This window comes from Cydia splendana, chromosome 25, assembly GCF_910591565.1.
Source record: "Cydia splendana chromosome 25, ilCydSple1.2, whole genome shotgun sequence".
Lineage (NCBI taxonomy): Eukaryota > Metazoa > Arthropoda > Insecta > Lepidoptera > Tortricidae > Cydia > Cydia splendana.
In genome coordinates this window covers 1785703-1812540 of record NC_085984.1, presented here as the reverse complement: position 1 = coordinate 1812540, position 26838 = coordinate 1785703, and the positions used below count along the sequence as shown (strand labels likewise).

The following is a 26838-nucleotide window of genomic DNA, read 5'->3' as shown; positions in this document are numbered from 1 at the left end:
TATGAGCAGCCAGAAGGTGTAGCAAAAAGCACGATTGGCTGTTCATAGGGGGGTGTTGGTGCCTACACTTATGTATAGTAGTAGGTGATAGGTGTAATGTAGATGTAGTGACAAAAATTGAGAAAGGTATGTTGAGATGGTTTGTACACGTGGAAAGAATGTGTGAAAGAAGGCTAACAAAGAGAGTGTATAAGGGAGAAGTGGAAATGGGAGTTGGAAGGGGTAGACCTCGGCGGACTTTCTCTGATCAGATTGGGGAAATCCTGAAGAAAGGCCAGGTCAATAGCACCCTAAGTCGGCGAGCGTGTATGAGGAATGTTATGAAAGTGAAGGAAGAGAAAGAGGTAGGTATGTCAGGATCGTAGCAAGTGCAAATCCGGGGTCTCTGCCTACCCCTCCGGGAAATAGGCGTGATTATATGTATGTATGTATGTGGAAATCGTGAGAGTTTAAATCAGTGTTTGACGAACCTATTTATTTCAGGACGGCAGTCAAGCAGTTCGGAAGTCGAACTACCTCAACCGATGGCCCCATCCTTTATGGAACTATACAAGACATTGCGTGGAACTTCAGGCAATAAGCAAGAATGGCATTGACGTTGAATCTATCAGACTGATCCATCGCGTCATACGTGAGGGAAAGAAAGTGGACGAGTATGCATACATTAAGGATACCGTAATTGCATCTGGTACGTGAATAAAAGTTTATTATGAAACTGATACCGTAAAACGGGGTGAAAAGACACGATTTTCAACTTCAAGGACGATTTTCGCCAATAATCCAAATGATAAAAGTAATAATTTTGATATCATTTTTTGAGTCTTGGTTAGTTCTTCAATTTTGCATTTGTGAAAAAAAATTTAACGTACCCAATTCAGAGAAAATCAATGAAAACTACCTGTTTTCTCCATATCCTTAAAACGGGGTCGATAGACACAAGAAAGGGGTGAATAGAAATATTAAGTTTTAGCTGTCATAGGCATCGAATTTGGTCATTATTATGTGGATACTCTATTGGCAAATGGTATATATATCTGTTAAACAGCTATTTAACACAAAATTATTTTTTCGTGTCTTTTAACCCCCACGGCGTGTCTTTACACCCCTTTGTTGTATCTAATCACCCCCTATGGCGTAACTGTTCACCCCATTTGAAATGAAATGAAATGAAATGAAAAATATTTATTTCGAGCAACTATGGACTCATACAGATTTGTTAGTAGACTTACGCTCCTAATGTTAGTACCTAATTAACTATTACAATATATATACACTGCTGGAAACATGCATTTCGCAGCAGTGTCTCATATACGGGCAGTCAAGTCTGTCCGCTATCACACACAGGATAGGGTTGGGGCTGGCCCGCACCCGGCGCACCAGGGATGTGCATCGTTTGCGCATAGTCGCATAAAAGCAGTCCACGCGTGCTTCTGCGAACATCCCTGATGCGCTGCAGAAACGAGGCAGCCCCATCAATACCCGGAACGCGTTGTTGTATTGGATCCGGAGGGCCCCGTAGGCCCGCTGGGTATAGAACCTCCATAGGCTGCACGTATACAGGGAAGTACAGTACGTTTTAAATAAGGTAAGTTTTACCTCCCTATATATGCGTGTCCACTGACCCCTTTATCACGTAAATTTGCTTGTTATTGGTTGTTTGCAAAAAAAATGCTTTATTATAGAGAAAATTAGTGATATTATTTATTATTTAGGTACTACAGATACTATATTACCAGGTTAGCTAACTTTTACTTAGTTAATGTCAAAACATTTACCGCTAGAACAAAGTTCAGACAGGCTTCATTTCTTACCTTGGCGAGACCTTACTTTAGAGTCAAAAAAATCTAACTTTTAGGCAGTTTGATTAAGTTATTTTGGTATCAATGTAGAGAATAAATAGTCTACTTTGTTCGCATTCCAAAAAATGTAATTTTAGAGATGTACGTTTTTAAATATAACAACTTGAAAGAAAAAGTTCAAAATTTCTATATTCACCCCGCGATTTCTGTTCACCCCGTTTTACGGTACACAAACCGGCAGCTCTGTGTGGAGTCAAAACTCCACTAGGTCCAATGCCTCCGTCATGTTTAAAAATTACCAAATTACCAAAAACTGTCTCGACATAAAATCTATAGAATTATCAAACCTCTTCATAAATATTTACCTACGATAATCTGATTTTTAATACACTTTAAAGTTTATTCTAAGACGCAATGTACCTATTGCGAATTTTGTTATGTTTAAGGCGTGACAAGCAACGTCAATCACAATGATATGGCGTGGCGATGGCGTCCATTGAAAATAATATTTATTTTGTATGAAAAATAGGGAGTCTAAATACTTCATAATTTTTAAAAGTTGTTGAACAAAAGTGTCACCGTTTGAGGAGTACAATCTATGTTTTAATTATTTGCTCGTATTACAGGCCACACCCGGTATATTACTTTATCTATAAGTACGACATATTATTAGTAGGTATAGTTTGTCAAAGGACTGTCTCATTTCAATCATAGACAGAGAGAATCGTACTATCTTTGTGTTACACTAGTATTAGCACCCAAAAGAAAAGGATGAGTATAGTTTTCCTGGTTCTTACTGACTGACAAATTGGTTTGACCAACTATAGTTTATGCGACTGTTACATAATGAACGCATTAAAATGCGAGTGTGTGTTTAAAACGAGCTAAAAGCGAGGAACTCTATCTATTCACCAATTTTTATAGGAATTCGATGAAACCATTTTCGATGATCAATTGATCACATAATAATTGGACCATTGAACTTATGATGAGACTAGGTTGATTTGTTTCGATTCTCCCATAGTATATTTACTTATAAAAAAGTTACTAAGTCTACCGATGGGAGGCACCGGTACTGAAAAAACCAAACCAAAAACAATTTAATAAAATAATTATATTTGTTCCCTAGTTATCTACATTACTTATTTATTTTCTACAGCTATGCTATTATCCTGCTTATTCCTCCTCCTCACTCTGGCGGCCTACGGTGTGCTGCCGCAGAAAAGGAACCTCCCGGCCCTCATGCTGATGGCGCTGGTGTCCTGCCTGTTCAGCACGTGCTTGTTCAGGGCCATTCAGGTGTTCACTTTAACTTTGGGGTTGAAGAAGAATGTGTGCACTTTTTTGGGTGAGTACTGTTAACACATTCAACACCAAGAACCCGACTGTCGGGTACACTGTTCGTAGCGACTACGCGCTACATACGACGAAACCGTGGCTACGCGCTACGAGCGTAACCCGTAGCACTTAGTGGTATTGAATGTGTTAAACTAAAACACCAATCGTCATCAAATAAAGGATTTAATACAAAACAACGGGTTGCACTCCGGGAGTGCCGGCAGATGTGAAAACTCAACGACATTATAACATTTGTAACTCAAAATATTAATAACAGCGCCATATAGTGCAAAATGTCTGCAGCACTATGTATAATTGAGGTTAACGCCATCTAGCGTTATATCGTCGCATTACTTGAAACCCCTAAGCACATCACTGTGAGTAGGTACTACAGTTTATATTAATACCAGATTGAGGGAAACTCACGAGACGTCACGCAAGCGCCCTGCGCCGCCTAAACGAAACAGCAGGCTCAGGCATTTTCGCCGCGCGGTAGAAAGAGAGGATTACGCCTTACGCCTTACGCCTTACGCCTTACGCATTGCGCCTTACGCCTTACGTTGTCTCGAGTTTAACATTTTTTCCCCACCTCAAAAAGTGCACAGCGCCGCTAAAGAAGTTTTCACTTCAATAAAACAGACATAAATTGGGAAACTCCACTACGACGCCGCCATTGCGACGATGCTCATCTATCATGCAGTTCTTGCCGCGCTATAGTGTTGTGACCATTTCCAATGCCGATTATTGGGCTGCACTTGAGAAAGCTCATTATCGGTTATCAGTACACATTTGTACAACACTTATTTAGCCCATGAGTCCCATGACCATAGATTTTGGGCGGTTTCTGGCAACAAACCTTTAGAGTTTAGAGTACTGGGTACGGTTGTAACAGTAACAATGTCCTTTATTAAGGTTTTGGTGTCTGACGACCAAGGTCCAAAACTCTCCTTACTTCAATTATTAGGCAATTCATTAACTCTTTTAATTCCACCCCCCTTTGTACTCTTTTCAGGGATGATTTCCGACATAAAACCTTTCCTATGTCCTTCCCCGGGACTCAAACTATCTCTATACCAAATTTTAACTAAATCGGTTCAGCGGGTTAAGCGTGATGAGGTAACAGACAGACAGACAGACACACTTTCGCTTTTATAATATTATATTATAATATTAATATTATTTAGTATGGATATTTATTTTTGTAAGATTTAATTTAACTTTCTTTTATTTCTTATTTGTGTAGATAATTATGTACTTAATTAATTATGAATTGCAGGTCTAGTGCTGTATTATTCGGTGTGGGCCAGCTTTACGTGGATGAACGTTATGTCCTACGACATGTGGACAACTACATGGTAAGTAATATTCTATTATAATATTATGAAAATCAAACGTAAACTGAATAAAATAAACTAAAGAAAAAGAAATCGTCGAGACACTAGGGGCCCGATTCTGATTTTGAAATAGACATCTATTAGATATCTTTTAGACATCACCAAGATACGATAACGATATGTTTAAGATCTAACCTGTCAAATTTGACATTTGCGCGATTCTGGAGATACACTTGAACGATTTCCACAGGATATGACTTAGAGATCCAATTCACATCTAATAGATATCTTACTCTATCTAACGTAAAAGTGACATTGGTTGCCCGAATTGCGCTGCAAAAGAGAACTAGTTGATAAACTATAACGTATCTAGAATGGATCTAGTACGTGTCGTCTCTTGTGAATATCTTGGAGTTCGAATACGGCAGTAAGTCGTGGGACAGTGCGAGTATCATACAATTATCAAAACATAAAAATAATGCACCACTATTAGAATCTGATTCGAAAGTAGGTACCTTTACCACATTATTAGGTAGGTACTTATGCATGGTATTCATTAATAATAACTAACTAACTAATATGGCTCAGCGATCCAAAGAGGATCTTGGCCTCCGAAACGAGAGCACGCCACTTTTCCCGATCCTATTAAGAATGGGAGAGGATCGGGCTGCCAAGAGGACATACCTGGGAAGACCGACTGGTGGCCGCCCGGTAGCTCGGCCCAGATACCGCTGGGGAGACAGTGTGGAAGCGGATCTGCGCCAGCTTCAAGCCGATAATTGGCAGGAAACGGCGCAGGATCGGGATTCATTAATAATATATTTAATTATTGTATTAATTAGTCAATCAATAATGCCTTATCAAATGTGAATACGAGTATATGCACGTATATATTAGATACTCATTTATTTTACTCGTGATTGTAGGTAATTATTCAAAAACTTATATGAACAAATAACGTACGTAGATAAATGTTATTTCATAATACCAATTATTTATTTAATTTTTTTATGTCGTTTAGTACCCACAACACAAGCCTAATAGGGCATTTTCCTACTAGTCAAATCAGTTACTTTTTTTGAACTGTCAAAACGATTTGCTAATATGGAATTTATATGAAACATTACATCGTGACGTCACGGTCAACTCACCTACTTTTTATATTTCTATCCGGTTTATTAAATAGAACTTGTGTTTAAAAATAACTCCTATCTGCGTTTTTCTAATAATTATGTGGTGCTTTATTTCATGCATGGTGTAAAATAATTTATTTTAAATACAGAATAATACCCTATCGAGCTTACTGTGGGACTAGGTCGATCTGTGTAAAATTTACCTATAATATTTATTTATTATTTATTTATTTTATTTATTTATTTCATTTCCATGAACTAAATAAAAGGAAGGATATACTTTTCCTGTATATATTATAATTCTTAATTCTAAATATTTGGAGCCGGAAAATATGTTTTAATAAAGAAATTGTTCACCTTCGGCCTTCGCATTTAAAGATACTTGTACTATTATTCTGTTTTTAAGCACTAACCTGCTGGACGCTTTGGGCCTTTGGCCCTACGCGTATTTCAGCCTTCTGTTCTAATTAGACGCTTATACCTATTGTTCTGTGTTTGAGAACTAACCTCCCGGACGTTTCGGGCTTTCGGCCCTACACGGAGTTCGGCCTTCGCATTTAGACACTTGTAGTAGTAGTAATAATCACTTTATTGTACACAACACAGGTTTACAAAAATAAATTACAGTAATGGAAGTACAAAAGCGAACTTATCCCTATAAGGGATCTCTTCCAGCTAACCTTCGAGTAGATGAGAGGAAAACTCCAGTCAGGTCAGATAGAAAAACTTACGGAATGTACAATAATATTAAGAAAAAGTAAACAAACGTATTGATTGTATTGTTGTGTAATAATATTATAGAATAAAATACATAAAATTCATACTAGCATTTGTACTATTGTTCTGTGCTTGAGCAGTTAACTCATGGATGCGTAGGGCCTTCGGCCCTACGCGGAGCTCGGCCTTCGGCTTTAGCAATATCTGTCCACATCACACTTCACGTAAACCACTGCGGCTGTGTCCCTGATACAGTCTACCACCATTTTTTAATAATGTTTTATTAACTTGTATTTCAAAAATATCTTATTTATAATGTAGGAGTTGATATTAATTATATTCTGTCAAAATAATAGCCGCAACATCAGTATTCGGTATTTCTCTAAGATGTCCCCATGTTACAGGCTGAGCCTAGTGTGAGGATCACTGTACTGCTTTATTGAAATTTTTGTATTTTTTGAAATAAATATTGTACAATCTTTTTAATTTATTCTATAAATGACACCTAATAACAAATGAGGACTAACAAAAATAAATTAAACTAAGAACTAAACAGACTAAACTAAAACTACCTAAAAAGTGAAAACCTACAAATAGAATATTGGCCCCAGGTCTGAGCCGTCCGGTAGGGTGCCCAGAAGGCTGGCGGCGCGCGCTGAACGGCAACGCCAATACGTTGGGCGAGGTAAGCTCCAGCCTTCCGGTCACCCGTTGGGTCTATTAGGCGCTTGGCCAACTCTTTATAGATGCTGTGCGCGCCTTGACCCCACTATATTTTAAATTTAAATTAGATTTTTTTGAATTTCACACAGCAACGTATACAGCCAACACTCGCAACCCAGAAGCAAGATCCTCACGAAGTTCTACTGGTACAGCACGTACGGTTTCGGAGTACCCTTCCTAATGGTCGCCTTCATGGTCGGCATAGATTACGCCGACCTGACGGCGGTACCGGACTTCGCGAAGCCACACTTCGTGAACAGCCCTTTCTGCTACTTTGAAACCCGTAAGTATTTGTTTCGGAGTGACCTTGCTAATGGTTGCCTTCATGGTCGGCACCGACCACGTCGACTTGACATCGATACCGGACTTCGCGAAGCCACACTTCGTGAACAGCCCTTTCTGCTACTTTGAAACCCGTAAGTATTTGTTTCGGAGTGACCTTGCTAATGGTTGCCTTCATGGTCGGCACCGACCACGTCGACTTGACATCGATACCGGACTTCGCGAAGCCACACTTCGTGAACAGCCCTTTCTGCTACTTTGAAACCCGTAAGTATTTATTTCGGAGTGACCTTGCTAATGGTTGCCTTCATGGTCGGCACCGACCACGTCGACTTGACATCGATACCGGACTTCGCGAAGCCACACTTCGTGAACGGCCCTTTCTGCTACTTTGAAACCCGTAAGTATTATCTGTGGCCCTAGTGAAAAAGGGTACCTACAAGTCTTCCGCGGCTTAGGTGTAAAAGGGCATAAGTGTTACGTGGGACTTACACCCTTTTACACCTGCGCTGCCCAAGACTTGTACCCTTTTTCACTAGAGCCACAGATTTGTATCACGCTAGTGGCAAAAAGCTTTTGGCCTGCCCGATGGTAAGATTAACAAGATTAACATAGCCTCCAGGGGTGTTACAACCTTTTCTTAAATTCTTTTTTTAAGAAAACGAGTCCCTCGTGAAAACCTCGGCACAGAGCTCAGGAGGTAATTGCTCTTAAACCGGATACTAAAGGATGACTCACGTTAGACCGGACCGGGATCGGGCCGGAGCTTCCGGCGCTTCGTTTTCTATGGAAAGCATCACGTGATCGCGGGTGATCACGGTCATCTGTCATTGAAAAGTGTACGCTGGAAGCTCCGGCCCGGTCTAACATGAGTCATCCTTAACTTTTGTGATGTCCACAGAAAAGACGCCGATTTTTCTAAACGGATTTGAACCAGAAATATGTTAAATCGACAGAGAACGAGGGTCGCCTGTACGTGAACGGGCCCATTCTGGTCACAAGCATAATCAACATCTGCTTCTTCGTGATGACGGCTCGCTACATTTGTCGGAACAGCGCCAAGCCCGGCGGCAGCGGCGACAGCAGGAACACTAAGAAGGCTCAGAACAGGTGCTTAAAACGCTTTATTACTTACCTACCGTAAAATGGGGTGAGTAGGGTCAAAACTGAAATTCAAACCTCGAAATTTATTTTTACATATGAAAACTGAATGGTGTATATGTATAATAAGTGTTCCGGACGTTTGTATTTTAGTTTTTATTTTATTTTGGGTAGTTCCATTTCATACCTTTGACGATAAAGAGGAAATCCCACCTCACCCCGTAGTGCCTCGTATTTGGGGTGAGAGGGGTTTTCATACAAAGGTGATTTTGGAAGATTGTTGGATCGATTTTTTTTTATTATGCGTATTACTATAGCTCCATTTTAAATTGGAATACATTATTTTTGTAGCAGTAGCCTTAAAATCCCTTCTCACCCCCCTCTCAAACCTTCTCTCCCTATTCATAACCCACCTCTCCCAGCGAAACCTGTTTGTCACCCCGTTTTACGGTACTTACTTAATGGCGCAGCTACCCAATATGACGCTTGGCCTTCGACTCGATTTAACACGCCAGTTGTCTCGATCCTGCGCAATCTCCCACCAGTTACATTGGAGACCGCGCAAGTCCACTTCAACAGCATCGCCCCAGCGATACATGGGTGTGTAGCGAACGTGGCGAACGAAACGCAACTGTCACTGTCGCACTAGTGTGGAAGAGCGATAGTGAGAAATGACTACGATACGCTACGGAGCGTTAACGATCGGCACATTGGCTACGAGCCCTGGGATATCCGATCAGTTTCGACGCTACCGAGCGTCCCAGGTATGCCCTTTTCGTGCCGCATTCCTAATCCATTCCTCCCTCCCCCTCTTTATTGAAAAACCACCAAACTGAAATAGGTTATAGGAACTCCCTACCTGTCATTTAAAACCTGTACCAGACGGGCGTACCATTATCCGGTTAGAATATCTCTTTCTCGCTCTCATAGCTGTTTATTTAACGGAACGGACGGCGGACCACCTTCCAAACGATCGAACAGGCTTCGGACCAGACACGCCCGTCTACAGCCTTAATTTTCCTTCCTTAAAATCCGATGTTTATCATGTTACTCTTAAATCCTGAAGAAAGGCCAGGTCAAAAGCACCCTAAACTGGCGAGCGTGTATGAGGAATGTTATGAAAGTGAAGGAAGCGAAATAGGTATGTCAGGATCGTAGCAAGTGGAAATCCGTGGTCTCTGCCTATCCCTCCGGGAAATAGGCGTGATTATATGTATGTATGTTACTCTTAATTTCTTGACTATCCCCAGATTCATCATTTACCTGAAGCTGACGGTTATCACCGGCATCAGCTGGCTTCTGGATGTGATTGGGGCGTTCATAGAACCCGAGCATTGGGGGTGGCTGGCGGTCGACATCCTCAACGGCTTGTCTGGATGTTATATTTTCTGCGCGTTCATTTGCAAGAAGGAGATGATCGTGCTACTTTGCAAAAGGTACCTGACCTAGTTAAAAAATGAGAACGAAACACCGTTTGTAATATGGGAAGGTGAAAGTCGGCCGAGTTTGATGTTTGATGGGCCTGGAGACTCTAATAATTACAACACCATTTATAATTGGATTTCAGATTCAAGATAGAAACAAGTTTTGCGCGTCAATGGGAATCGACCATGGTGACAAGCGTCTCCGTAAGTACCAAAAAACCGGCCAAGTGCAAGTCGGACTCGCGTTCCAAGGGTTCCGTAAATTAATTCCGACTCACGCTTGACTGCACATTTCTAATAGGTTTTCCATGTCATCTATAGGTAAAGAACTATTTTGTGTATTTTTTCAAATATTTAGACCCAGTAGTTTCGGAAATGAAGGGGGGGGTAATTTTTTGGCTATTTTCTTAAATAACTTCTAATTTATGTATTTTAAAATTATACAAAGAATATATGTATTTGAATTTCTCAAAATGAGTTAACTTTCTCATTTACCCCCCAAAAGTGGCCCCCATGTTTAAAATTCATTTGATTACGTTACATGTCCATGTTTGGATCACTAATTTACTTATGCCTACCAAATTTCAACTTAATTGGTCCAGTAGTTTCCGAGAAAATAGGCTGTGACAGACGGACAGAGAGACAGACAAGACGCACGAGTGATCTAAAAGGGTTCCGTTTTTTCCGTTTGAGGTACGGAACCCTAAAAATCATCATCTGTCTATCTGTATGTAGGTACAGTCAGCAAAACAATTAGCTTAGCACCCCTTCATACGGCCTAGTCAGAAGTGACCCTGCCTATGGAGCAGGAGGTCCCGGGTTCGAATCCCGGTAAAAGCATTTATTCCCATTATTCGATTGTTACAACTTCACATACACCTATGCAAGTTGGACGACAATGCAATATTATGGTAACATCGAATCGAACTGATCTGAGGGCCTAGCGAACCACGTTCGACGTGTTGCCTCCCTGTCACACTTCCGTACGTATTTACAAGTGCGACAGAGAGGCAACACGTCGAACGTGGTTAGCGGTAGGCCCCCTGACGAATGGACTCATGAGGTTTCTGGGCTATAACCGCGAAAATCGAAGTTCTCAAATTGCGGGCATCTTTCTCTGTCACTCTTATTATGCCCTCATTGGAGTAAAAGAGAAAGATCCCCGCAATTTGCGAATTTCGGTTTTCTCGGGAATACGAACTCTGTAATAAAACAACGCAAACTAACTGTGTGTTTTAGAATTGTATGTATGAAAGAAAAGTACAATCAGCGATAAAAGCTTAAAAATATGAAATATTTGGCAAATTAAAATAAAAAAATATAAAATAAAAAGCCTTTTATTTCATGCAGTAATAAAAGTTAAGTATACAGTTTTGGAACACTTATAAGATAAAAAGAAATTAATAGAAATTACTTATTTATATGTATTTAATAAGATCTTTAGCTTCATACACATAAAGGTCAATTCATAATTGTCAAAAATCAATTCTTACATTATTCTGACTGTACAGATGTTGTGCATTAATGTTTTCCATCGTATTTTCTCGGAAACGTTCGTATTTGTCATGCTACTTCAGTCAACCTCAGTACTTTTTGTACCGAGACTGACTGAAATAGCAAGACACGTTCGTACCTACGTTTCCGTGAAAATACGATGGAAAATAATGATGCACTACATTTGACCGTAGTTCTGTAGAAAGCGACCAACTTTTTATTTTTGTCAAAGTGACTTACAACTCAGTAGCTTTGGTCGCTTTCTGCATTGATAAAAAAATTGAGTTTGTCATTTTCTGCATAAGTAACTACGGTCATTTGTATGTGACTAAAACCTTTTTAATTTGTCAGGTGACGAAGAGACAATTGTCAGAAAAAGAAACGACGCCGACCGAGCAGAAACCGGCGTTCTTTTCTGACAAACCGGGGTACAACTAAATTATTAACCATCTACAATTATATTTTACATACTTAATTAATAACAAAATTACAATACAATACAAAATATGTACTCTTTATTGCACATCTCAATAAAAGGAAACAGAAATAAAACACAATAAAATGTAATCTAAAATTAAAACTACCAAGACTAAAGGATGACTCACGCTAGACCGGACCTTGCCCGGGCCGAGACGTCCGACGTGTCATTTTCTATGACGGCTGATCGGTGATCACGCGGTGCTTTTCATAGAAAACCGGCCTTGTCTTATCTAGCGTGAGTCATTCTTAAAACTTATACCTACCTAAAAAATAATTAAACGTTATACGGGTGGCCTAGCCCAATATGTAGGTATATATTAGGCTAGGGTCCGATCCCTGCGGAAGGGTTCCCATAAGGCTGGCTGCGTTCCCCCTTTGCCGGTGTAGGTACCTTATGGTGGCTGGCGCTTACCTTATTATTAACGCCGCTCCAATATTCAGCCGGGGCAATGGTACCTTCTGCCGTGGAAGGTCACATATCTTTACTATTTCATATCTAGTGAATCTCTAATTCATTTCCCGAATCGCGGGTGTGGCGGCGCGGGCGGCGGCGGCGCCTGTTCGCGGGCCCCGGCGCGCGCACGCGGCGCGGCGCCAACGCTCCCACCGCTCGGGCCCGAACTGCTCTTAACCGCATCATACTGGAGTCAGATGATGTAGATATATTTGCTGATAGTGCTGTTGTATTTTGCAGGAAACTGATAAGGTGCATAGATAAATAATATAATGTTAAAATGCGTCCCGGATCTCATTGTTATAAGTTTTTTGTTGTTGTATAAATGTTTTTTGAATTTTAATATTATTATGTAATATACCACATAAGTGCTTTGGTGTCATACTCTTAATTTGTGTGTAAAGTTTAATAAATAAAATAATCGTGCTCATATTATAAAGACGGATCTCAGGGTGGTATTACATCTCACTCTCTCATTAAATCAAAATGTGAGACGCAATACACAACAAAGAAATTGGATAGGTAGAATACCACCCTCGGTCAAGTCAATCAAGAATCTGCTTAAAAATACAAGTTTTAATATTCACGCCACCTTCTGGATATACTCGGAACTAATTGGTAAGCTTCGACTACTCAACAATAGATGTCGCTGTTAACAACCAAATTAAACTCTCGAATACAAAATGCTCAACTTAAACTACTCGCTTATAGATGGCGCTGTAAGTGAAATCTAATTGTTTTGTATTTGATTATCCTCGTGGTAGTTTTTGCTCTCAGTGGTTGTGATTCAGCGACGGAATATAATTATGCGAAACTCTTAGTACCTACTTATATTCTAGACTTGTAGTTAAAATGGAATATTAACTTTTTATTTTACATTTATATCTAGTTATCCCGCGATCGCTACGGCTGTGGAATGAGATTAGATATATTTATTTCTTAAAGAAAAGGACACAGTATTTTAAACAAAAGAATAAAACAAACACTTTCACTAAAAGATCGTCAACTTAACATTAGAACAGAAAGAAAACAAAATATAGAATCACTACACTTATAAAACAAAGTCCCCTGCCGCATCTATCTGTTTGTGTATTTGTGTGTTTGTTCGCGATTAACTCAAAAACTACTGAACGGATTTTCATGCGGTTTCCACCTATCAATTGAGTGATTCTTGAGGAAGGTTTAGGTGTATAATTTGTCAACCCGTGCGAAGCCGGAGCGGGTCGCTAGTTAATAAATAAAACAATGTTACACAAAACAGAGATGTCAAAGAATGAACCTCTGTCAAATTTCGAGAGAGAGGTTTTCAGTAAGTATGGAATTCTTTAACACGGGACACGGGGCATAGCCAAGGTGACATGGTAAGTACATCGACAAACGCCAAACGAAACGTAATAAATAATATCCGAGAGAGAGCTTTGCTCGGAAAACATATAAAAACTCAAAAATGCGCGTTTTCCCAGAGATAAGACCTATAGCTACATCGATTTTTCGCCCCCGAAAACCCCCATATAGCAACTTTCATCGAAATCGTTAGAGCCATTTCCGAAATCTCCGAAATACATATATATATAAATAAACTAGAATTACTCGTTTAAAGGTAGGTATTGGATAGATTAGATATATAGATAGATTAGATCACAGATAGATATCGGAATGACATGCTACAAGAAGCCACGTGACTATTCCTATATACATATTATTTAACCTTTTGGACGCCAATGACCGATATATCCGCACCGCAGGTTCAACGCCAAAGACTGATTAATCGGTCACAGACCACAGAGCAACATAGACCTACGTGCATATGCATAAAGTTTAATTTCAGTTTTGACACTTCGGTGACGTGGCGTCCGGGTGACTGCTTTTGTGTTTGATACGGCGTCGAAAAGGTTAAGTTGCGATTGTCATCTAGACTAGGCCCCCAGGATTCTAAACGCGCATGTGACACCTCTATTCCATAGGCCACGGTAAACGCTCCCCATCATAGGTACCTACAGCGACTTGTTTTATACCGAGGTGCTACATATAAAAAGCTTAAAACCGGACGAGTGCGAGTCGGACTCGCGCACGAAGGGTTCCGTACCATTACACAAAAAATGGCAAAAAAATCACATTTATTGTATGGGATACAATGTTTATTTAAATATTTATGTTATCCTGTTTTTAGTATTTGTTGTTATAGCGGCAACAGAAATACATCATCTGTGAAAATTTTAACTGTCTAGCTATCACACGGACACGGACAGACAGACAGACGGACAGCGGAGTCTTAGTAATAGTGTCCCGTTATTACCCTTTGGGTACGGAACCCTAAAAACCATTTCCCGCTCTCAACATCTCACAGAAACCCCCCGGAACCCCCCTAACCCGTGGGGGGAGCTAGATTATATTTTAATGCAATATTTCTACGTGATCATACAGCGTTTACGATGCGAAGCGCGGTACACGAGGTACGAACGAAGAGGACGGGTCTAAAGATATTTAATACAAAAATGTTTTTTAATTGAGTTAGTTCATAAAATCATACATACAGTTAATACATTTACATAGCCACCGCCATACAATTTAAGTTACGCTCCCATTTTAAATTGACATTCTGAAATAACCCGAAATTTGACATGAACATTCAAGTAAGTAACATTATACCTATTTACAGTACACATGGTGCTACTTTACAGCCCTAGGGCGGGACTAAGGACAATACGTGCCTATGTCAAAAATTTAAAGGGCCATATGTACTGTAGAACGTTGTACAATACACGTGCGAAAAGGTAATTCGCAACTCGTGTCGATTTAAAACACCCCCTTCAGTCGTGTTTGATTTTCCAACTTTTCGCACTTGTATCGTAATGTACTATTGTGGTACTAGTTATCGTTGCTAGGAATCAGGGATGTTGCGGATGCAGATTTATTGACATCCGCGGATGCGGATATTTAAAACCTCACATCCGCGGATGCGGATGCGGATGCGGATGCGGATGTCAAGATTTGGTAGGTACTTAAAAAACGTCAAATATTACATTTTTAGCATTTTTTATTAAAAAAAAACGAAACGTTTAGTATTTGAGCAAGAATATATGTGCGTTTTATTTAATAAACAGTAACTTGGCCGACTTTTCGGGACTTAGACGATTTCGTTATGTATAATGACGAAATTACCTAGCACTTACCTACACCGCCGGCGCCGCCGCTAATAAGTTCATGTTACCGACTTGGTGCGGATGCGGATGTTCCGCGGATGCGGATACGGATGCGAATATTCGCAACATCCCTGCTAGGAATTGTAATAAAAAGAATTTAGAGCGACTAGAAGTTTACTATAATAATCGCTCTATTTTCTTTGTATAAGCTAGGTACAATCCGGAGGTCGCGGGTTCAAATCCTGGCTCGTACCAATGAGTTTTTCGGAACTTATGTACGAAATATCATTTGATATTTACCGCTAGCTTTTCGGTGAAGGAAAACATCGTGAGGAAACCTGCATACATCTGCGAAGAAATTCAAAGGTGTATGTGAAGTCCCCAATCCGCATTGGGCTAGCGTGGGGACTATAGCCCAAGCCCTCTCGCGCATGAGAGGAGGCCTGTGCCCAGCAGTGGGACGTATATAGGCTGAATTATTATTATTATTATTATTTAAGCTAGGTACAGGACAAGACAGAGTTGATCAAACTTTGCTACCAGTGCAAAAAAAAACAATAAATTTTTCGTGAGAAAAATACCTACCCCCTTATGCATAAAACTTTACGGGCCTGATTTAGTTAAATTATATTTTATCCCTTTCATACAAATACATAAGTCAAAATGACAGATAAGGACAAACGTTCAAATTCAAATTCAAATTCAAATTCAAAATTTTATTTGCTAAAAATGCACGTACATATTAGATGTTGTCATATACAATAGAATGTGGGTATCAGCGCATTTAGCCAGAAGGCATGCAAATCAGAAAATATAAGACATATTTACAAATATTTACAAAAACATATTTACAGATATACAAATAACTTAACAACGTTTATTAGCTACGTTTATTAGCTAATTGAGGTTTGTAGCGCGTTTATGAATAAGGGGGTTCCAAATTAATGTACATAATTAAATATTTATTTATTTTATTTTATTTAAACTTTATGGCACAAAGTATATACAAAAATGTACAAATGGCGGACTTAATGCCAAATGGCATTCTCTACCTGTTAACCATAGGGCCAAACAGACATCTACAGTTGGTGCAGAGAGAGAAATATACCTATTCAGTGAATAAAAAAAAAGCAAAGTATACATATAAACTACATAAATAAATAAACTACTACATATTGATACAATACATACTATAAATATAATAATGATGGATATTATTCGAACTCTTGGATTCGATTTATCGATATAACTGGCTTTTAATTGATGACTTTGAACACTAGCAAACCACACAAAATAAAATGTTCATCGTTTTACTTGCCTTTATGTGCCTTTATTTTAAATCCAGTCAACATTCCCATTAATGTTTTTCGGATACTAAATAAAAGTATTTATTTATTATTCCTTCGATATCTCGAGACGTGTTTATCGTGTGCTGCGGTGTGTAGCAGCCGTAACATCGGGTAGATTAAATTTGCCCAAATTCAAGCGGAGTTCATAGCGACGTACCCTGGGCTACACAGGTTTTGGCAGTGAATATAAATCAATACATTTAAACTTATTCTCTCACTGAAAATCCACTCACTGAAAATGTTACCTTTGATATAAGTATTATTATTTTACTTTTATTTGTTAGATCTGTATCCTACGCATCTTGTTAGTAAATCTTATGTTCAATGCCCCACAGTCCTCACGACACAGGCTCGACCTGTGTGAGAGTTATTGTTTGTTCTAAGAAGCTGTTCTACATATTCTATAGTTAATTTTAATTTAATTACTAAGGTTTCATGTCATGTCAATTTGGTAAATAAATAGATTTGTATTTGTAATGTTACACATAAAACTTTTCCGTTTAATTTTTCTCCAGCTGAAACAGAAAGTATTTTCGAAAATATTTTGCATAGATTGTGTAGAATAGAGTAGCGGCGCGATTCGGGGAACGAATTAGAGATTCACTAGGTATGAAATAGTAAAGATATGTGACGTTCTACGGCAAAAGGTACCTTATGGCGGCCGCAATATTATTGGAGCGGCGTTAATAATAACGTAAGCGCCAACCGCCATAAGGTACCTTTTGCCGCGGAACGTCACATATCTTTACTATTTCATATCTAGTGAATCACTAATTCATTTCCCGAATCGCGCCGCTAGGTTAGGTTTGTTTCATATTTTTTCAGAAATGATAATAGTTTCAGCACAATAATAATTATGCGAAATAAGTTTTATGCGTAACATTACATTAGGACAATCCATTGTTATGCGATATAGACCCGGCCTGTCGCTATGTTGGGGATTCTCAGCACGGGAGATAGATAGATAGATAAACCATTTACCTATTCGTTTGCCACAATAAGTACACACATGTTGACAAAAAATAGAAACAATAACAATACGAATATATGTATATAATTAACAATAGCACTGATAATTCTGCTAGAAACCAGATCACGAACAGATTATCGATGTACAAAACTAATAATATGAATATACAAGAATAATTAGAAACTTTTTTTTTTTTTTTACTAGCCCATGTGTGTGTCCCACTGCTGGGTAAAGGCCTCTCCTCTCCCTTTCCAGTCCTCCCTGTGCTGAGCAAGATCCCGCCAATCCCGCTGGAATGCATCCAGGTCGTCCCGCCATCTCTTTCTCGGTCTGCCTCTTGAAACTTGCCTATTAAATAATAAATACTAGTATTCGCTTGCGCGACATATTTCTAAGGTCGTGTCAAAACCAGTTCGAAACCTAAAAAACATTTACCAGAACATTAATAAATCAAATCTAAATTAACGCTGTTAATTACTTATTTGTCATTCAATGACGACCGGTCTGGCCTAGTGGGTAGTGACCCTGCCTGCGAAGCCGATGGTCCTGGGTTCGAATCCCAGTAAGGGCATTTATTTGTGTGATGAACACTTATATTTGTTCCTGAGTCATGGGTGTTTTCTATGTATATAAGTATGTATTTATCTATATAAGTCTGTATATCGTCGCCTAGCACCCATAGTACAAGCTTTGCTTAGTTTGGAGCTAGGTTGATCTGTGTAAGATGTCCCCAATATTTATTTATTATTTATTTATTTTATTAATATTAATACCTACTTGAAAGCCAATCCCACCAGCCAAATAAGGAAACAATCCTAAATCACTACACCCATCTGACACCGTATAAAACAAAGTCCCCCGCCGCGTCTGTCTGTATGTATGTTCGAAATAAACTTAAAAACTACTGAACAGATTGTCATGCGGTTTTCACCTATCAATAGGGTGATTCTTGAGGAAGGTTTAGGTGCATAATTTGTTAAGGTTTTGTGTAACCCGTGCGAAGCCGGGGCGGGTCGCTAGTTTGTGGATAAAATGCAACTTTCACATCAGTTTTTTAGGGTTCAGTACCCAAAGGGTAAAAACGGCACCCTATAGGCCTATATATATAACTAAAACTCCGCTGTCCGTCTGTCCGTATGTCTGTCACCAGGCTGTATCAGCTAGACAGTTGGAATTTTCGCAGATGATATATTTCTGTTGCCGCTATAACAACAAATACTAAAAAGTACGGAATCCTCGGTGGGCGAGTCCGACTCGCACTTGGCCGGTTTTTTTAAGAATAAAGAGAGTTTTTACCTGACAATAGCCATGTTAACTAGAAGTCGTCATAATCGTATATTATTTTATTTTGACGTGTTTTCCATTAGTATGTGCGAGTATACTTTCGTGGCCGTCCGTACCTCGCTGTAGAATAATGCTCAATTATTAAACAATAACGCTCTGCGCTCGCAGGCTCCTCTACCGCATCCGAAACGGTTTAGCAGGAAAGGTGACATTATACGTAGCCTACGTAGGTATAAATTGTAGCATGAAACAAGAAAAATGGAAATAACTGCGACTGTAAATGGGCCCACTGATTAACAGTCCGCCGGACGGTATCGGCCTGTCAGTTGTTAGAAACTGTCAAAATTTTGTTTTAACTGACAGGCCGATACCGTCCGGCGGACTGTTAATCAGTGGGCCCCTTAAGGGCCGATACAGACGGACTGCAGAAAGACTGCAATTTATATGCGGAGATTAAAGGCTTGGCTGCTGATTTGTATTATGTTAATTAAGCGCCACTTGCACCATTCCACTAACGCGGGTTAGTCGAATAAACCTGGAGTAACCATGGTTACCAGTATAATTTGACACTAGGTTAACATTTTAACCGCTTAGCCCCGGGTTAGCGGGATGGTGCAAGTGGCCCTAAGTAAGAAAATGTTAAAATGAGATAAAGTATTTCGCGGGCGAAGTCGCGGTCGAGATGGAGCTAGTTATAAGGGGCTATTCATAAATTACGTCATTTCAAATTGGGGGGGGTCTGGACATCGGATGACGGTAGCATGAAGTAGGAGGAAATGGGGTCATTTGAAGCATGATTTTTGGATGATTATAGGGGGGGGGGTCAAAAATCGTCAAAATCGATGACCTAATTTATGGACAGCCCCTAAGTTATAATTATTATAACAACTAAAAGGTACATGAACTAGTAAATTATTTTAATAGGCGCTTTTAAAGTTAAAGCTAATAAACTTAATTACTTATTTAAATACTAATTGAAAAGAACGTTACTCAAGATTTATTTGCAAACTCATTTATTCTTTAATTTATTTGAAGGAGGTATTCCAAAACACACCATTCCAATTACAATTATATGACTTAGGGCAGAATATTGAAAGTCGCTCGAACAGTTTTTTTCGATTAAATCATTTTTAAGTACAGCTTGCGTTTTTTTGTACCTTACATACAACTAAGTTATACCTACCTTAATGAGGATATTAAAATGAATACGAGTGAAGTGACAATGAGTTAACGTATTAGGTGTTCGACTTTGTAAACCTAATTAAAAAACACAAAAGACCTAGTTATGAACTCATGAAACAGTTGAAAAGTTACTTGAGCACGTAAGTGACAGTTATTTATTCAAAAGATTACCTCTTCAACTTTTTATGATGTAGGTATTTTCGCGTGGCTAATACCCGGCTTATTAATCTTATTTTTACATAAAACACTTACAATGACTCACGTTAGTCCGGGTCGGAGATTCCGGCGCTTCGTTTTCGAGAAGTTGTGAACTAATTTATGTTTTTTGAAAAACTACCTAAGTTGTGAACTAAATGTTTTTTGAAAAACAAACTCTAGTGGGGAAAAATGCGACCGGAAATAATGCTACGCGGAACTAACGCCAGTGGGGAAAAATGCGATCGGGAATAATGCTACGCGGAACTAACGCCAGTGGGGAAAAATGCGACCGGGAATAATGCTACGCGGAACTAACGCCAGTGGGGAAAAATACGATCGGGAATAATGCTACGCGGAACTAACGCCAGTGGGGAAAAATACGATCGGGAATAATGCTACGCGGAACTAACGCTAGTGGGGAAAAATGCGATCGAGAATAATGCTATGCGGAACTAACGCGTTTGGGGCACTGATCTAGCTACTCTCGTTTTCTATGGAAACCACCGCGTGATCACCGATCAATCGTCATAGAAAATGACATGTCGGCAAGGACCGGAAAACCCCTCTTTACGCTTAATCCTATCAATTCGGTAACCCAATCGATTCGGTTACCGTATCATTCGGTAACCCTATCATACTGTTACCTGATTGTAATGGTAACCTTATTGAAACGGTAACCCTAACCTTTAACCGAGTTAATCTCAAAACCCCATCGCGATAGGGTTTTTGTTAAGGGTTTTTAACAGGTTTTCATTCAGTTATGGTAACCTTTATTATCGGTTGCTTACTGGTTTGCTACATTAAAGTAGTTTTAGTGATGTGCCGTCAGAACTAAAAAAAATACTAAAAAATTTGTTTATTTTATTTACTTTATTTATATTTTGTTGATTTTATTGATTTTACTTATTAAATTTATTTAATTTAATTTATTTATTTAATTGATTTAATTTATTGAATTTGTTGAATTTTTTTTTTTTTATTTAATTTAATTTATTTATTTAATTTATTAATTAGTTTAATTAGTTTAATTTGTTATATTTGTTTAATTAATTTAATTAATTTAATTGAATTATTTTATTTTATTTATTTTATTTATTTTATTTATTTTATTTATTTTATTTATTTTATTTATTTTATTTATTTTATTTATTTTATTTATTTTATTTATTTTATTTATTTTATTTATTTTATTTATTTTATTTATTTTATTTATTTTATTTATTTTATTTATTTTATTTATTTTATTTATTTTATTTATTTTATTTATTTTATTTATTTTATTTATTTTATTTATTTTATTTATTTTATTTATTTTATTTATTTTATTTATTTTATTTATTTTATTTGTTTTATTTATTTTATTTTTTTTATTTATTTTATTTATTTTATTTTTTTTATTTATTTTATTTATTTTATTTATTTTATTTATTTTATTTATTTTATTTATTTTATTTATTTTATTTATTTTATTTATTTTATTTATTTTATTTATTTTATTTATTTTATTTATTTTATTTATTTTATTTATTTTATTTATTTTATTTATTTTATTTATTTTATTTATTTTATTTATTTTATTTATTTTATTTATTTTATTTTGTTTATTTATTTTATTTATTTTATTTATTTTATTTTATTTATTTTATTTATTTTATTTTGTTTATTTATTTTATTTATTTTATTTATTTTATTTATTTTATTTATTTTATTTATTTTATTTATTTTATTTATTTTATTTATTTTATTTATTTTATTTATTTTATTTATTTTATTTATTTTATTTATTTTATTTATTTTATTTATTTTATTTATTTTATTTATTTTATTTATTTTATTTATTTTATTTATTTTATTTATTTTATTTATTTTATTTATTTTATTTATTTTATTTATTTTATTTATTTTATTTATTTTATTTATTTTATTTATTTTATTCAATTTATTCAATTTATTCAATTTATTCAATTTATTCAATTTATTCAATTTATTCAATTTAGTCAATTTATTCAATTTATTCAATTTATTCAATTTATTCAATTTATTCAATTTATTCAATTTATTCAATTTATTCAATTTATTCAATTTATTCAATTTATTCAATTTATTCAATTTATTCAATTTATTCAATTTATTCAATTTATTCAATTTATTCAATTTATTCAATTTATTCAATTTATTCAATTTATTCAATTTATTCAATTTATTCAATTTATTCAATTTATTCAATTTATTCAATTTATTCAATTTATTCAATTTATTCAATTTATTCAATTTATTCAATTTATTCAATTTATTCAATTTATTCAATTTATTCAATTTATTCAATTTATTCAATTTATTCAATTTATTCAATTTATTCAATTTATTCAATTTATTCAATTTATTCAATTTATTCAATTTATTCAATTTATTCAATTTATTTAATTTATTTAATTTATTTAATTTATTTCATTTATTTAATTTATTTAATTTATTTAATTTAATTATTTTAGTTATAATATAATAATATTTATAATAAGAACACACCACACAAGTAGGTATAAAGATAAACAAAGGAAAGGCAAAAAAACTTGTTTGTGCTGGAGGCATAGACCGCCCATGCCAACCTCGGTTATTCAATAATAAGTTGAATTTAAGTGTGCGTAAAGATTACAATCGTTTGAACTGGTCAAAAACCTCATAATGAGGTAACTGAATAGACTGGGTTTTTATTTCGGTTACCGGTAACAGAGGTTAACTCGATCTGATACGGTTACCGAATCAAAGTGTTACCTTATTAAGCGGTTACCGTTATGGTAGGGGTTTTTATAAACACCTCTAAAATAACCCTATGAAAAACCCCGGTTAAGGTAACCGGTTCCTGTCCCTGCATGTCGGACGCCTCGGCCCGGGCACGGCCCGGTCTAGGGTGAGTCATCCTGAACAGGTCAATTACTATTACTACTTGCGCTCGGGAAAAGGCTGAGGGAGGCAACGGGCGACCCCCGCGCGGGCAGCTTTCTCACGCAGAGAATTGCCAGCGCAATCCAGCGCGGGAATACTGCCTGCGTGTTGGGCACCCTCCCGAAGGCACCAAACTTTGATAGGTATTTTTAATTTTTAGTTTTAGTTATTTTAATTGTAGTTAGTTTTAGTTTTATATTCCTGTTTATGTCTTTTAGTAATTTAAATTTATATTAATATATGAGGAAATTACTTCAGAATGATATTTGAATTTTGAAGCATGTTATTTAGCTTCGGTGGACTCTAGCCTAAGAATAAGGATAAGAATAAGAATCTTTTATTTGCGATAAACATTACCAGGTACATCGGTGTTCATGCGTTAGGTGGTAGGTTTCATGTTTAACCATAAATGGTATGCAAATATGTACAAAACTTAAAAACTATCATGCAAAACATATAAAATAAAGTCTCTATTTATAATATATTAATTATTAAAGCTACACAGGTCAAGTCTATTCAATAGTCTAATTAATTAAATTTCATGTCCAAGAATTCATTTGTGCTATAGAAATTGTAGTTATTTAGCCATTGATGCAATTGTCGCTTGAATGCTATAATATTTAATATCTTCATATCATTAGGTAATGCATTATACATATTAAGACACATAATCGTGCAGCTTTTTCTATGTTTCGCTAATCTCGGATGTTCATCGGAAGTAGTCTATCCGGATTGCGGCAAGAGCGTGGATGGCTATCACAGGCTTTTTTAAATAAATCTTTGTGCTTATGAAGGAACATGCACATTTCGTAAATATAAAGAGACGGAAGAGGTAACAAACCAAGCCTTTTAAAAAGTGGTCTGCATGATTCACCTGGTCGCATCCCGTGTATTGCACGAATGCATTTTTTTTGTGCGACAAAGGCTCTATTTAAATCGGTACTATTGCCCCATATTATTAAGCCATAGCGTAAAACGGACTCTACGTATGCATGATAGCAGGATATTGCCGTTTTGGTATCAGTAACTCTACCGAGTTGTTTGAGTGCAAACACATATTTATTTATCCGGTTAGCAACGCTCTCCAATTGTGCCTTCCAGTCCAGATTCTCGTCTAGAATTACTCCTAGAAATTTAGTTTGCGTAACATTTTCTATGCTTGAAACATTCAGATTAATATTCAAATTCGGATTCATTGATTTATTAAAATTCATAAATTTAGATTTATCTAGGTTAATTTTTAAGTTATTCGAATAAAGCCAATCTTTTACTTTACTGATCGTGTTATTAATATCTTGTTCGTGGTCATTAACTGTATAATTATCCTTTGTTGGATGTTACAATAATAGATATATCGTCAGCAAATAAAATACAACTGTGGTTTGTTATGTCCGTGATGTCATTAATGTAAAGTAAAAATAGTATTGGGCCCAAAACACTTCCTTGTGGGACTCCGTACGGATTGCATCTAAATCCAGATGAGTAGTTAGTCATCTCGTTAGTTTCACTTTTTCTTGTAATTTGTACCCATTGAAATCTGTTTTCTAAATATGATGATATCCATTGGAGAGCCGGCCCTCGAATTCCGAGTTTTTCGAGTTTTGTTAATAATAGACTATGGGATACGAAATCGAAGGCTTTAGATAGATCGAAAAATAGCCCTGTGGTCCAATAATTACTGCTAAGACTAGTCAATATTAGCTTTAGTATCGAAAAAATGGCTAAAGTTGTTGATTTGTTTTTTTGGAAGCCAAATTGCTCTTTTTTTATAATACTGTATTTTGTACAGAAATCAAGCAATCTCTTATGCATGCATTTCTCAAAGACTTTTGATAGTATAGGTATTAATGTTATTGGGCGGTAATTACCTATATCGTCTTTTTTACCTTTCTTAAATAGAGGTTTAACTACCGACTTTTTAAGAGCTTCAGGGAAGGTTCCAGACAGAAACGATAGATTTACTAAGTGTGTTAAGATGGCCACGGTTTCACTAACGCAAGACTTTATTATGATTGTACTGATTCCATCATAGCCTTCTGATTTAGTGTTTTTTAGAGACATCACTACGTTTTTAAGTTCTGTTTCCGACACTGGTCTCAAAAACATGGAGTTGCTTCTAATATTATTATTGCTACTGTTTATGAACTGAGGATTTTGTGATTTGTGCGTAGACTCTACATAATAATTATTAAAGGCAGTGGCGATTTCCACTGGATCTGAGACTATCGTGTCGTTATGCATGATACGTTCTATTGTTACTGGTGGCTTCGAGCTAGATATTTGGTTCTTTATTACTAACCATGATGCTCTACACTTATTAGAGCTTTTTTTAATAAATTTTATGTTCGCATTTCTTTTAGAGTTGTAAATACACCGTTTTAGTAAATTCGAATATTTAGTGTACATAGTCTTATGTGTATCATTTTTATCCCTATTTTTATATACCTAGGTAGCTGAAAAAGTTTACCACTGTCTCACCACAGGCTCGACCTAGTGTGAGGGATACTGTTAATCTAATTGTAATGTATGTAGGTATTATAAATGTATTATTACCTACTTTTGTCAATCTTGTTTTAGTCTACTCGAGAAACTGAAATGGTGAAAAATAGAGATATAGTTTCTGCAAGTAGGTATACAATGTTTTATTGGAAATATCCTCGTCTTTTATATTATTAATTTTGGTTTCTTAAATAGCAATACTTTTTGGGGATTTAAAAATATCTAAATTTTTCCTCCTTTTGTTGTTTGACTTTTGACAATTATATTTAAATTAATACACGCTTCGAATACATTTTTTTAGACATCACTATTACGAATCTAATGAGGTATCACACGTATTTTTAGGAGTAGGTAGTATCTCTATTTTTCACCGTTTTCAGTTTCACGAGTAGACTATTTGCTCAACTTTGTTAATAAAGAAATTTTGTATTGTATTTGTATTTTGTATACATTTAAACATTTTAAACTTCATTACTAATATGGAACCATATTTAACCAACACCCATTTAGAAAATTCATCCTAACAAGTTATCAAAACAGCATCAAAGGCATTTCCTACACATAAGTGCTTGCTTAAATTAAAATTAACCATTTTAAAAAAACATACCATAGACTACTTTAAGTTTTTAAACGACATGGATATTGCATTATGCTCCCCTATTCTAAATAGTTACAAAAATACATTTGCGGTCGACAGTGGCGCTTATTTGAATAATGTCATTGAACAATGTGTGAAGTAGTGTTAGTTATATTTTTGGCCACTTACGCAGATAAGTTTGCCAAGTTATATTTTGATTTTCGAACACTAATTGTGGTTTTATTGGTTGATACTTTTAACTGTGACATATTAAGAGTGTTTAACGTTTTTTTGGTGCCATAATGGGAAGAGGGGAACTTTTTTAATTCAATGGGCGGGGAAAATTAGTCTTAAGTCGAGTTTCATCGAATGAAATTACTTAGCCAAAGTGTGGTATGCCACAATAAACGTATT

At 36.4% G+C, this 26838-nt stretch overlaps 2 protein-coding genes and 1 long non-coding RNA gene across 3 annotated transcripts in view; 2 read left to right on the top strand and 1 right to left on the bottom strand.

Annotated features, from left to right (window-relative positions):
- The window catches only part of LOC134802752 (origin recognition complex subunit 4), a 239566-nt gene that overhangs the window by 138566 nt on the left and 74162 nt on the right, over nt 1-26838 (bottom strand). The gene's annotated exons all lie outside the window — the stretch shown is intronic.
- LOC134802584 (G-protein coupled receptor Mth2-like) lies at nt 159-8910 on the top strand. Its single transcript, XM_063775221.1, has 7 exons — nt 159-344; nt 484-688; nt 2959-3147; nt 4414-4492; nt 7134-7327; nt 8283-8436; nt 8898-8910. The coding sequence occupies exons 1-7, from the start codon at nt 159-161 to the stop codon at nt 8908-8910; spliced, it is 1020 nt and encodes a 339-aa protein (XP_063631291.1).
- Nucleotides 9688-11843, top strand: LOC134802887 (uncharacterized). Its single transcript, XR_010145891.1, has 3 exons — nt 9688-9863; nt 9995-10055; nt 11697-11843. It is a non-coding gene; the product is annotated as an uncharacterized LOC134802887 (long non-coding RNA).